The sequence below is a fragment of the Geotrypetes seraphini genome, chromosome 18, assembly GCF_902459505.1.
Source record: "Geotrypetes seraphini chromosome 18, aGeoSer1.1, whole genome shotgun sequence".
NCBI lineage: Eukaryota > Metazoa > Chordata > Amphibia > Gymnophiona > Dermophiidae > Geotrypetes > Geotrypetes seraphini.
In genome coordinates, this window is record NC_047101.1 from 1,276,103 (window position 1) to 1,290,633 (window position 14,531).

General features: G+C 44.0%; 1 protein-coding gene across 4 annotated transcripts in view; it reads right to left on the reverse strand.

The window, feature by feature from the left end:
* Window positions 1-11,428, reverse strand: part of PDLIM7 (PDZ and LIM domain 7) — a 52,954-nt gene extending 41,526 nt beyond the window's left edge. For all 4 annotated transcript variants that reach the window (XR_004537477.1, XR_004537476.1, XM_033927020.1 and 1 more), the window contains exons 1-2: window positions 11,284-11,428; window positions 10,974-11,072 (exon numbers count right to left, since the gene is read on the reverse strand). Coding sequence is in view for 2 of the 4 variants with exons in the window: in XM_033927020.1 (XP_033782911.1) it covers window positions 10,974-11,069 (96 nt within the window). In the remaining 2 variants the exon portion in view is untranslated. The remainder of the gene's footprint in view (window positions 1-10,973; window positions 11,073-11,283) is intronic.
* Window positions 11,429-14,531: the final 3,103 nt, after the last annotated feature.

The window sequence follows — 14,531 nt, forward strand, 5'->3', positions numbered from 1 at the left end:
GAGCTCAGGACTGGATCATCCACAGTCTATCATTCAATTCTGTACTATTTAAATGTACACAAAAGCTAATTTTCCAAACTCGTGTTAAATGTATATATTTGAAAAAAATGAAATAGGAAGGAGAAAAAAAAAAATTTCCAATTCCAATCTTACCATTTTATTCTTTCCAAGCATACATAAGGGGCACCACAAGTACAAGGGGGAATTGGGGGAAATTGAAAGGGGACAGGTTTAGAACAAACGCTAGGAAGTTATTTTTCACTCAGAGGGTGGTAGATACATGGAACGCGCTTCCAGAGGCTGTTGTAAACAAGAAAACATTAAATGGTTTCAAAGAAGGTTTGGATAGATTCCTGGAAGAAAAAGGGATTGGGGGGTATAGATAGGTATAGACCACTACTCAGGCAATGGGCCTGATGGGCCGCCGCGGGAGCGGACCGCTGGGCAGGATGGACCTATGGTCTGCCTCAGCGGAGGCAACTTCTTATGTTCTTATGTTCTTATGTTAATATCCTTACTGGGTCAGACCAAAGGTCCATCAAGCCCAGTAGCCCATTCTCCAAGGACTAAGAACATAAGAATTGCCGCTGCTGGGTCAGACCAGTGGTCCATCATGCCCAGCAGTCCGCTCAAGCGGTGGCCCTCTGGTCAAAGACCAGCACCATAACAGCGCACGTTCTTGTTCAGCAGGAACTTATCTAACTTTGTCTTGAATCCCTGGAGGGTGTTTTCCTCTATAACAGCCTCCGGAAGAGCGTTCCAGCTTTCTACCACTCTCTGGGTGAAGAAGAACTTCCTTACGTTTGTACGGAATCTATCCCCTTTCAACTTTAGAGAGTGCCCTCTCGTTCTTCCTACCTTGGAGAGGGTGAACAACCTGTCTTTATCTACTAAGTCTATCCCCTTCAGTACCTTGAATGTTTCGATCATGTCCCCTCTCAATCTCCTCTGTTTGAGGGAGAAGATGCTCAGTTTCTCTAATCTTTCGCTGTACAGCAGCTCCTCCAACCCCTTAGCCATCTTAGTCGCTCTTCTCTGGACCCTTTCGTGTAGTACCATGTCCTTCTTCATGTACGGCGACCAGTGCTGGACATGGTACTCCAGGTGAGGGCGCACCATGTCACAGTATAGCGGCATGATAACCTTCTCTGATCTGTTCGTGATCCCCTTCTTTATCATTCCTACCATTCTGTTTACCCTTTTTTGCTGCCGCCGCACATTGTGCAGACAGCTTCATCGACTTGTCGATCAGAACTCCCAAGTCTCTTTCCTGAGAGGTCTCTCCAAGTACCGTCCCGGACATCCTGTATTCGTGAAGAAATATTTTCTGGTGTCGCCATGAAATTTCCCACCCCTGATTTTCAACGGATGCCCTCTTGTTGCTGTGGGTCCTTTAAGGAAAAAGAGATCCTCTTGCACCTCGATACAGCCTGTGACATATTTGAACGTCTAGATCATGTCTCCCCTCTCTCTGCGTTCTCAGTCGTTCCTCATACGGGAGATCCTTGAGTCCTGAGACCATCCTGGTGGCCATTCGCTGAACCGACTCAACTCTCCGCACATCTTTTTGATAATGCGGCCTCCAGAATTGTACACAGTATTCCAGATGGGGGTCTCACCATGGATCTGTACAACGGCATTATGACCTCGGGCTTACGGCTGACGAAACTTCTACGGATACAGCCCATGATTTGTCTAGCCCTGGATGAAGCTTTCTCCACTTGATTGGCAGTCTTCATGTCTTCGCTAATGATCACCCCCAAGTCACGTTCTGCTACAGTCCTTGCTAGGATCTCACCATTTAGGGTGTAAGTCCTGCATGGATTTTTGCCGCCAAGGTTCATGACCTTGAAATTTTTGACATTGAAATATATACGTAGAGAATAACACGGGGACAAATTTTTCCCTGTCCCGTCCCCGCAGATTTTGTTGCTAACCTTATCCCTGTCCCATTCCTGTAAGCTCTGCCTTAACCGCACAAGTCTCGAACACTTATAATATTAAAATGTTTGAGGCTTGTGCAGCTAAGGACGGAGCTTGTAGGAATGGGGCAGGGACAGAAAAATTAGTTCTTGCGGGGATGGGGAGAAATTTGCCCCCACGTGTCTTTCTCTGTACCTTAAAGACCTTTACCCCCACCCCCACTCCTTTTACAAAACTGCAGAAGCAGTTTTTAGTGCGGAAAGATATTTTGGAAATCTTTAACAAATGTTTTAATTTCACGAATTGGTGATTTCTAATATCGGAAATCATTATTATCTCCACCATATGTGTTTCCTGGGAACATCTAATCTCTTAAACATAATCCAGGTTATGTGGAATATAGGAAGGAAAATGTCCTGCGATTCATTGGATGAGATTCAGCAAATAGGTGAAAGAAGAACCACACTGAGAAAGAGCCTTTACCTAAAACAAATGCTGCCTCCGCTCTCACTTCATGACAAACAGATGCTCCCGTCCTTCCTCTGGGCTCTCGCAACAGTAGAGATCTTCCATCTTTTATGGCAGTGCAGGCAGCCATCAGACCCATATGGGGCACAGTGAAGACCTTTTATCCCTTCCCCAACCACCAACACAAGGAGCTCTTAAGACTTATTAATAGATAAAATTCCTGTGCAAGAGAAAAGGAAGATCTATTTTATTTCACTGCGACGCTTATCAGTCCTATGAAGCCCAGAGCCAGGAACTAGAGCCCCTCCCTGACAGCGTAAGTAAAACTCCAGACCTGAAAGTCCACATTCCTACAGGATTTAGGAAGAGGACACAGAGCCACAGAAGCTGGTTTTGTCAGCACTCTTGGCTTCAACTTAACAGTCTATTTTAAATGGCACCCCCTTCCCCACACTCAGATAAGAAGTGGCCATCCTGGCATCCCCTCTGACAGCAGGAAGTAGCAGCTGTCTCCCGTCCTGGTTTAGGGAGACTTTGAACCCAAATTACTACATCAGTCAGAGACTGATATCACTTTTCCTCAGTCTCTTTTCATTCCTCTGAGCCACTTTACCTGTAACAGCAAGATCCTCAGGGTAACTTTGTACCATGTGAAGCAGAGGTTCAGTCTTTCCTTCCTAATTGTATACACCTCTATCCTCCCCCAGCCCCGCCACCTGTTTTCCAAACTGACATGTCCTTATTGTTAAGCCTCTCCCTATACAGAAGCTGTTTCAGACCCTGTTCTGGGTGTACTCTGGCCTTTTCAAGAACCCAATTAGGACTGTGTATGGAGTGATTGTGACCAGACCTCAAACCTGTCTTGAGAACCACTAGTCAGTAAGGGTTTCAGGATATCCCTAATGAATATGCATGAGAGAGGTTTGCATGTAATGGACATGATGGGCATACATATCATTGAGATAGATTCACCCTTGTCCTGTGTATCTGTCTTAATGAGATTGTAAGCTCTTTTGAGCAGGAACCGTCTCTTGAGTGTTTAAGGTACAGCGCTGCATGTGTCTGGTAGCACTATAGAAAGGAAAATGATAAATCCAGAGGACATAATTTGAGGTTGAGGGGTGGGAGACTCAAGAGCAATGTAAGGAAATTCTTCTTTACGGAGAGGATGGTGGATGCCTGGAATGCGCTCCCGAGGGAGGTATGGAGACGAAAATGATGGCAGAGTTCAAAAAAGTGTGGGATGAACACAGAGGATCTCAAATCAGAAAATAATGGTAAATATTGAAGAACTAAAGCTGGTACTGGCAGTCTTGCACAGTCTGTGTCTGTATATGGCTGTTTGGTTGAGGATGGGCTGGAGTGAGCTTTGACTTCAGTGGATGGAGCCTAAACATAGTACTGGGCAGAGCTTTGGATTCTTGCCCAGAAATAGCTAAGAAGAATAAATTTTTTAAAAAAAATTGAATCAGGTTGGGCAGACTGGATGGACCATTCGGGTCTTTATCTGCCGTCATCTACTCTGTTCCTAGTAGATATCCTGAAACTCCAACTGTCTGGTACAGAGTATCCTACAGATTTCTGCTTTATAAAACTTATGCTAATCTTCCACTGGAGAGGGGGCTTCCTTCTCCTCTTCCCCCATCTTGCAAGACATGAGAAGAAACCTTCAAGTTAAGTCAAGAAATTCCTCATCACTTCAGCTGCAAGAGCAAACGACAGCTGGTTGCCTATTACACATGATCAGCATCATCCCTTTCTTTCTTTTATTTTTCATACACTGCCCACAAGCCCAGTGGCTATCAAAGCTATTAGGTACAGTAAGTATTTTTAATGGAAAAAGAAAGCTGGCTATAATCCCTGGATAAGAAGTTTACATCCACAGGAAGTATCTCAGATTTTTAATAAGAAAACTCCACCGCCAGCACCAAATTCAAAAAATACCTGGTTGTGCTTTGCTGGCTGGTCAGGAGCACATGAAGAAGACACAGACACAATGGGCACTAAGGCTGCCAACATATTAGCAGATCTTTCACCAACATCTCCCTTGCCCTACCCACGTCCCTTCCTACATTTACTGTTTTACCCTTTCTATGCCCCACTCTCACACACTGTTCCAGCATTGTCTGGTCCTTAGGCTCCTCCTCTTGCTTTTCTTCCTCCCCCAAACCACCCCAGAGCCAGGCTAACATTCTCTCCATCTCTCCCCTGACATCCCTGCCCAAATCTGGTTATCTCTCTCTCTCTATGCTCCCCTTGAGTCCATCAGTTCTTTCCCTCCCCTCAGTCTTTCTCTCGTCTCCACTCCCCTCCCCAAAGAAAGGGCACATCTTCATGCATAAATAAATCTCCTAATAGGAGAGGGGGAGCACACAGGTCAGGCTACCAAGCCCTTCCCTCAGTTCTTCTTCTGTACTGTGCACTGTTGCCTCTCGCCACCAACCTTCTCAACAACACCCCAAAGGGCTGGCACTTGCAGCATTAAACATTTCTTAAAATTTGTGTACACTATTCCCCCTCAGTTGGTGAGAGTTGCCTTTGGTTTGGCATCTGTGGTACCCAGTGGCTGTCAAGCTGTGTGGCTGCTCTGGACTCTGGCAATGATTGATGTTAAAGGTCTCAGCTGCTTCATCTGCCTAGTTGGAAACAGGAAGTTACATCAACAGGCAGGTTACAGAGGCAGCCTTTAGCGTCAATCATTGTCAGAGTCCGGAGAGGAAGGAAATTGGAAGCAGTGACTCGAGTAATTTAAAAGAAAAGTAAGATGCAGACCACGGCTGGGGAGGAGGGAGTGTCTACTGGCTGAGTTGACGAGTTGGACTGGATGTTGGCAAGACAGACTTGTGTCAGAGAGCAGCTGAAAGATAGAAAACCATCTTTCTAAGGTCTGCTGGTTGCCAGCCTGGCCTTTCAAAAACCAACTAGGTTGGCTGAATACTGGCCACTTGGCAACCCTAATGGGTTTGAAGTAGCTAAAATTGCACCTCATTATTTTATTTCATTATAATTGGAATTGGAGGAGCTCTGCTCAGTAATCATTGCGGAAGAAACAGAACATAGCGATGCTCTTGGGCCATGTGGTTCCCCTGGCATATCTCAGTATGAGACAAATCCAATGGGCCTTATATTCTCAGATCACTGGCTCCCTTTTCAGATTCCTCAAACTCGAAACGCCCTAATCACAGATGCATCCAAACATCTAAAAAGTTCGTATAGAAGAGTTCCCAACCCAGGATCTCTGGTTTGCTGTGGAAATCTTCATCAAATAAAGCAAATCTGGAATTCTTTAAATACTTTCAGAGATTGACTACCCACTAAAACTGTCAAAGACAAACAGATAATCGAGTGGCTGTCAAGGAGGAGCAGAATCATGTTTCCTGTACTGAGAGAGCATCAGGATGTGGAACGGGCATGGATAAATGTAGAACAATTAATGATGTATTTAACAGATCCCTCATGAGAGTCCTGAGGAAATGAAAAAGCCGGGGCACAGGAGGTAATGTTCTGTTGTGAGCTGGAAACTAGCTAAAAGATAAAAAGAGATAAATATGATTAAATATTTTTTTAAAAGATAAAAATTGGAGAGGAGGGTTAAATAGAGGAAGGTAACTAGTGGAGTGCCACTAGGATCTGTACGGGGAGTGATTGAATTTGCTGTTAAAATGCATAAAGACTGTGAAAAAGACACAGGAGGACCTTGGGAGGCTGCAGGTCTGGACATCCAAATGACAGATGAAATTCAGGGTGGACAAGTAATGTATTCTAAATTGGTTTGGACTTGCGGGAAATAAGTTATATTCTGGGATTTCAATAAAATCCTCTAAATACTTAAAAAAAAAAAAAAGGTCAGGGTATAGGAGGTAATGTCCTATTGTGGATTAAGAACTTGATAAGAAAGAGAAAACAGAATTAAATAGTCAGTTTTCTCAATGGAGATGAGGATTTAGTAGGGTTCCCTGGGGGTCTGTGTTGGAACAGCTGCTTTATAACATATTTGGAAATGAGAATAACGAGTGAGGTGATTCAATTAATGATTGATGGCACAAAGTTATTCAACATTGTAAAATAACAAGAGGATTCTTGGGCCTGTTCTTTTTAACATTTTAATAAACAATATTGCTGAAGGGTTGTCGGGTAAGATTTGCCTCTTTGCGGATGATACCAAAATCTGCAATAGAGTAGACATCCCGGATGGTGTGAATAACATAAAGAAAGACCTGGCGAATGAAGAATGGTCTGAAATTTGGCAGCTAAAATTTAATGCTAAGAAATGCAAGGTCATGCATTTGGGCTACAAAAACCCAAGGGAACGGTACAGTTTAGGGGGTAAAGGACTTATGTGCACTTATGTGAACTTATGTGCACGAACTTATGTGTGTGATTGTATGTGATGATCTTAAGGTGGCCAAAAGGTTGAAAAAGTGATGGTGAAAGCTAGAAGGATGCGAGGGTGCATAGGGAGAGGTATGGTCTGTAGGAAAAAGGAGGTATTGATGCTCCTGTATAAGACTCTGGTGAGACCTCATTTAGAATATTGTGTACAATTCTGGAGACCCAACTTAGAGAAAATCCTACCACATTAAATGTAGAGACAATCTAAACGTTAAATGGTAGTGAGGATATACTTATTCTTATTGAAAAAAAACAATTCTGGAGACCACCTTTAAAAGATATAAACAGGATGAAGTTAGTCCAGAGGAAAGCTACTAAAATGGTTAATGGTCTTTGTCAAAAGGCATATGAGGACAGACTTAAAGATCTCAATATGTATAGTTTTGGAGGAAAGGCGGGAGATATGATGGAGACTTTAAATACGTCTGTGTCCTAAATACGCATGAGGCAAGTCTCTTTCATTTGAAAGGAAGCTGTGGACTGAGAGGGCATAGGATGAAGTTATGAAATGATAGGCTCAGGAGTAATGTAAGGAAATACTTTTTTACAGAAAGGGTGGTAGATTCATGGAACAGTCTTCCGGAAGAGTAACATAAATAGTAACATAGTAGATGACGGCAGATAAAGAGCCAAATGGTCCAACCTGATTCAATTTAAATTTTTAAATTTTTTCTTCTTAGCTATTTCTGGGCAAGAATCCAAAGCTCTACCCGGTACTGTGCTTGGGTTCCAACTGCCGAAATCTCCATTAAAACCTACTCCATCCTATCTAAACCCATCTAAGCCCATCCTCCCCCAAATGGCCATACACAGACACAGACCATACAAGTCTGCCCAGTACTGGCCTTAGTTCAATATTTACTATTATTTTCTGATTCTAAATCTTCTGTGTTCATCCCACGCTTCTTTGAACTCAGTCACAGTTTTACTCTCCACCACCTCTCTCGGGAGCGCATTCCAGGCATCCACCACCCTCTCCGTAAAGTAGAATTTCCTAACATTGCCCCTGAATCTACCACCCCTCAACCTCAAATTATGTCCTCTGGTTTTACCATTCTCCTTTCTCTGGAAAAGATTTTGTTCTACGTTAATACCCTTCAAATATTTGAACGTCTGAATCATATCTCCCCTGTCCCTCCTTTCCTCTAGGGTAAACATTCAGGGCTTCCAGTCTCTCCTCATACATCTTCTGGCACAAGCCTCCTATCATTTTCGTCGCCCTCCTCTGAACCGCTTCAAGTCTTCCTACGTCTTTCGCCAGATACGGTCTCCAAAACTGAACACAATACTCCAAATGGGGCCTTACCAATGACCTGTACAGGGGCATCAACACCTTCTTCCTTCTACTGACTACGCCTCTCTTTATACAGCTGGCAGCAGCCACTGCCTTGTCACACTGTGTTTTTGCCTTTAGATCTTCGGACACTATCACCCCAAGGTCCCTCTCCCTGTCCTTGCATATCAGCTTCTCTCCTCCCAGCATATACGGTTCCTTCCTATTATTAATCCCCAAATGCATTACTCTACATTTCTTTGCATTGAATTTTAGTTGCCAGGCATTAGACCATTCCTCTAACTTTTGCAGATCCTTTTTCATATTTTCCACTCCCTCTTCGGTGTCTACTCTGTTACAAATCTTGGTATCATCTGCAAAAAGGCACACTTTTCCTTCTAACCCTTCAGCAATGTCACTCACAAACATATTGAACAGGATTGGCCCCAGCACCGAACCCTGAGGGACTCCACTACTCACCTTTCCTTCCTTCGAGCGACTTCCATTAACCACCCCCCTCTGGCATCTGTCGGACAGCCAGTTTCTAACCCTGTTCACCACTTTGGGTCCTAACTTCAGCCCTTCAAGTTTGTTCAACAGCCTCCTTTGAGGAACCGTATGGAGACAGAGACTGTCTGAATACAAGAAAGCCTAGGATAGGCACTTGGGATCTCTTAGAGAGAGGAAGAGATAATGGTTACTCTGGTTGGGCAGACTGGAAGGACCATTTGATCTTTATCTGCCATCATGTTTCTATGGATTGTGAGACTGGGTGTCAAAATGGCAGATAACGTTTAATGTGAGCAAATGCAAAGTGATACATGTGGAAAAGAGGAACCCGAACTATATCTACCTGATGGATTCTGCATTAGGAGTCACAGAAAAAGGATTTCAATGTCATTGTTGATGATACAGTAGGTCAAAACCCTCTGCTCAGAGTGCAGTGACAGCTAAGAAAGCAAATAGAGTAGAGTGTTAGCAATTATTAGGGAAGGAATGGGGAACATACGGGTAGCTGAAAATGTTAATTAGAACTGTACCAAATAGCACATTTTAGTATTTGGCCAAATACGAATAACAGGCATTAAGCTGGATTATTTGTATTTGAATTTAAATCACTCTTTGGCTAAATATGAATAATATATTTGAGGCACTATTCAGGGCCAAAATAAATCAAATTTGAAAATTCAGTACAGCCTTAATTAAAATGCCTTTGTATTATTCCACAGTGTATCACCACATCTCAAAAAAGAGATGGCAGAATTAAAAAAAGGTACCAAGAAGGGTGATGAAGATGATCAAGGGTCACTTTATCTCAAGAACTAGAAAAGGTTCAAAGAAGAGCGACCAAGATGATAAAGGGAATGGAACTCCTCTCGTATAAGGAAAGACTAAAAAAGTTAGGGCTCTTCAGCTTGGAAAAGAGATGGCCGAGTGGAGATATGATTGAAGTAGAACGGGTACAAGTGGATCGATTTTACACTCCATCAAAAATTACAAAGACTAGGGGACACTCAATGAAGTTACAGGTGAATACTTTTAAAACCCAATAGGAGGAAATTTTTTTTTTTCACTCAGAGAATAGTTAAGCTCTGGAACACGCTGTCGGAGGTTGTGGTAAGAGCGGATAGCGTAGCTGCTTTTAAGAAAGGTTTGCACAATTTCCTGGAGGAAAAGTCCATAGTCTGTTTCTGAAAAAGGCATGGGGGAAGCTACTGCTTGCCCTGGATTGGTTACATAGAATGTTGCTACTCTTTGGGCTTTTGTCAGGTAATAGTGACCTGGATTGGCCACTGTGAAGATGGGCTGCTGGGCTAGATGGACCATTGGTATGAACCAGTTATGTGGAATAACTTCCTTATGAGTAAAGGCAAAAAAGAGATGACTAAGGGGAGATATAATAGAGGTGTATAAAACACTGAGTGCATTGTTTACTCTTTCTAGGGGGCATGCGATGAAGCTACTAAGTAGTAGATTTAAAATAAACCAGAGGAAATATTTCTTCACACATGTAATTAAACTCTAGAATTCATTGCCAGAGAATGCGGTAAAAGCAATTAGCTTAGCAGTGTTTTAAAAAAGGTTTGGAAACTTTCCTAAAAGAAAAATCCATAAGTCATTATTAAAATGGGCTTGGGAAATGTATCTGCTTATTCCTAGGAATCTGTTTTAGTCTTTGGGATCTTGCTAGGTACTTGTGACCTGGGTTGACCATGGCTGGGCTTGATGGATCTTTACTCTTTCCCAGGACAGTGATGCATATTTTATTTATATTCAAGTACTCAATCATTTTTCCCTATCTGTCTTTGTGGGCTCACAATCTATCTAATGTGCCTGGAATAATGGGGGATGAAATGACTTGCCTAGGGTCACAAGCAGCAGTTTGGGATTTGAACCCACAACCTCAGGGTGCACCACACACTCCCCATATGTACTTAGGGAGGAGGTGTGCAACTCCAGAACCATTATTCCAACATATCTACCTATGCGTGCAGTCGATTTTGGTACACATACGTATGCGCCCAGATTTAGTCATTCAAGCCCTTTTCTTTGTGAAAGAGAGTATTTAAAGCTGCTGCTTGCTCTTCCCGCTTTGATATCTGCAGAGGAAAGCTACATGTGAAAAAACCCTTATAAAAATTACCCCAAAGTATTTAAACAGGAGGGGAGGGGAGGGGTGAGACTGGAGCAGAAAGAAGATTTACTCTCTCCCACATCCAGACCCTCCCCTCCTGTCATTCTCTAGGGAATGATAACAGAGAACAAAGAGATACTTCTACTTGGTTTTAAGTGCTACCAAGTCCAAAACGGATACATTTTATCCTCAAAAGGTAAGGAGAGGAGAACCCTGATTGGCTGGCTGGACCGATTGCTCTTTGACAGACCCTGGGGCCACTTACTGCACCCAGACACTTACCCGGGAGATGGACAGGGGCATGCTGAAGTCTTTGCCTCCCTGCAGTCGGAAGCCCCAGGGAGCAGGCCCCTCAAGAGTCACCTTGAACACACTCATCACCTGAGCAAGAAGAGAGAATGAAGGCACAGGAAGTCAGACAGAAGCCCTCTTTTGCTCCTTCACGGCTAAACGAGACCTCTGGCATTTGCTTTACACAATGCATGCAATTACACAGCCGATGGAGAGCAACAATGATGGGCAGCAGACATTTACAACTTGCCATGCTGCCAGCCACACCACTGGCAAATATGGCACTGGACAACCATCTCACCTAGCTGAGCTCCCCCCTGCAAACAATTCAAGCCCTTCTGCAGAAAGCACAGCTGGATCCGAATTCCAGGGGAAGCGGCATCAGCTCTTCCGTCAGCCAACGCCTGCGGTTTGCAAGCAGCCTCTGCCTGCACCAGAGCTCTCCATCTCACTGCTATATAAGGAGTGTAAAAGGACACCAGCCTGCTCCAGTGAATGCAGGCCTGGGAGGGGCAGCACACAAGCATTCCCAGCCACTAATGTATCAAGGGGAGACCAGCAAAGTTCTAGCACAGCCACAGGCAGGCATGTTCACCCAGCCCCCCCTCCTATGTGCACCCAGGCACTTCAGTGTACCCAGGTGACCCCCATGTGCACCCAGGCACTTCAGTGACCCCCAGGTACTCCCCATGTGCACCCAGGCACTTCAGTGATCCCAAGGCACCCCTATGTGCACCCAGGCACTCAATGTACCCCAGGTGACCCCCATGTACACCCAGGCACTTCGGGGTTCCCCAGGCTACACCCATGTGTGCCCCAGCACTTCAGTGATCTCCAGTCACCCCTCATGTGCACCCAGGTACTCCCCATGTGCACTCAGGCACTTCAGTGTACCCCAGCCACACTCCATGTATTCCCAGGCACTCTCATATGCACCAGACAATGTAGTGGTAGAGCTGCCATTTTAAAGAGGCCGTCCTTCAGGTAAGAGGGAGTGGGCATCCCTCCTGCCTGATTTTCCACAAAAGGTACTTGGGGCAGGGGTGTGGAAGGTCCTTAAGCTGTATGTGTGTGTGGAGATCTGACCTGATCCCCTCAGTCCTCAGTCCACCAGGATGTTGTTTTAGGGTGGTGAGAGTTGTCAGGGGGATCGGAAGGGCCTGATGCAGTGATACAGGGAGTCTGCCCCAGGCATTGAGCACAGCAAGAAAGATTGGTGTCTGGAGTTGACATTTGTGGAGAAGGGTCCTGTTAAGAAAGACTTACCTGATGAACGAAGTTTCCCAGAGTGTAATATAGGGAGATATAAGAGAGGCGAGATACTGAGGCTCTGCATTTATAAGTCAGTAAGAGGCGTTTGGATTGTATGAGGCCATGGATAGGGAGAGGGGTGATATGGGTAAAGCAACTCTGGCGGAGCCATTATAACATTTCTGGGAAAGCTTTCCAGAGAGCCCCATTTCACTCATTCTCAGGAGCTGCTGACACTTAATGGAACATCTTCAGTTCAGAGAAGGAAAGTATTATTTTTCATCCACCCAGTCTGGCTCCTTATGCCTGCCTCCTGGGCTGTTAACAGGCGTCCCCTTCACCCCTCCCTTATCCAGGAAGGGAAGTCTCTCCCAGGCACTACTGACTCAGACATCTGTCCGGAGCTTTCAGCATGTCTGCTCGCCCTTGCAAAGCATCAGTTTTAAAACAACAAAAAAAGACCCCCCCCCCCCTCCCCTCCTCAGGGCTGGCTGCAGTCACAGGAAAGCCAGAGTACAAACTTAAAAACACCATCAGTCTATACTTTTGCCTTGGGGCAGGGGAGGCACTTTTCAAAAACCTCATATATGGGATTGTTTCCCTTATTTTTTTTATGTAAAACGCTTAGAAGTTATCAAAATTTTAGTAAACTTGACATGGATAAATGACATTTGGAAATCAATCTCATATTTTTCATTAATGTCCACTAGTGGCTAGAGCTACAACCTCAGCACCCTGTGGTTGTGGGTTCAAACCGCACTCTGCTTCTTGTGACCCTGGACAAGTCACTTAATCCCCCCATTGCTCCAGGTACATTACATTGGAAGCACACTGGGACAGACAGAGAAAAATGCTTGTGATTTGTAACCCATTAGGAGCTTCTTTGGGAGGATGGGCAAATAAATAATGCTTTTTTCCAGGATTGCTGTGGTTTTGTGATGTTTTATCTCAGGGGGAGGGGGGGGGGGAATCGTACAGAAATCAAGGTTCTCCTAGGATCCTCCAATACCAAAACCTCACAGAAGCGTCAGGAAGGTGTCCCATATTCTGTGTTCTGTCCCAGGCCAAGAGCTGACAACTTTTCAAAATTATTGGGGGTGCTAAACTCAAAACAAATTGTCCCTTGCTGGACACAGTGAAGGAGCTTCCTCAATATTGGGGGTGCTCAAGCACCCACAGAGCTGGCATCTATGCTTGCAGTCCATACATAAGACAGGAAAATAGAGAAGAGAGAAGGCAAACAGAATGGTTACGGCAAAGCTACATAAGATCACAATTAAGTGAAGAATTTCCAAAAGTTACCTGCTTGCAATGGTGATTTTAAAGAGGTACAGGATGTAGGGAAGGGGGGGGGGCAGAGAGATGCCAGTGCCCCCCTTACTATACCATAAAGGCAGTAACACCTTATTTCTTCTGCAGCCTAGCAGATCCTCAGCCATTGTCTCCTGGTCGGTGATATCAGCCTCTCACTCCCTGTCACCTACAGCTCCTTTCAATTTGTACCCCTAGTAATTCAATGAAAAACTTTGCACTTCCTCACATTAACTTAGACCATTCGTCTAACTTTTAAAAATCACTTTTTCTATTACCTACTGCTTCTGGGGTGTCCACTCTAATGCAAAGACTTTCTTTGAACCCTTTGAGTTCTTCCAATCATGCTTAGGACCCAGGCATGAAGCATTTGAAATGCATGTCAATATTCTGGATCTTTCTGTTGTACTTTGGGCAAAATCTAAAACCCAACCTTATTTACGGTATTTCTCTATTTATTTTAAAAATGTATACACACCACCTTATCCTGGGCAGTTTCCAAATTGCCAAACATAATAACTTTAAGGATATGTCACCAAAGAAAGGCAAAGAACAAACACAGGATGGAAGAAAGTTTCAAGTTTATTTCAGTTTGATAAATCGCTTATTTAGTTTTAAAAAATATAAGCATATATTTAGACATACCATTTAAAATAATGGGTTAAACCAACAGACTTACAGACTAATCAATGCACAAGGTAAAAAGGGACAGAACTACAATTCAATGCTTTAAAGTGCAGAGGAGAACCATAGATGGAAAGAACATTAGGGAGGGAAAAGGAGGCCACTGCATGCCCCTAAACTTTACATTAAGCTCTGAACTTTTGGGCAGCAGTAGTGTCCTGGAATGCAGGATGATGTCACCCACTTGTGTCTTTTCAATCCTGATGTCTATGGAAAATGAAGCAGACCTTTGTTGAGAGAATACAAAGGACCAGTTGGTTTATATTTCTTTAAACGATCAACTAGATACTTTCGGGTTGCTTT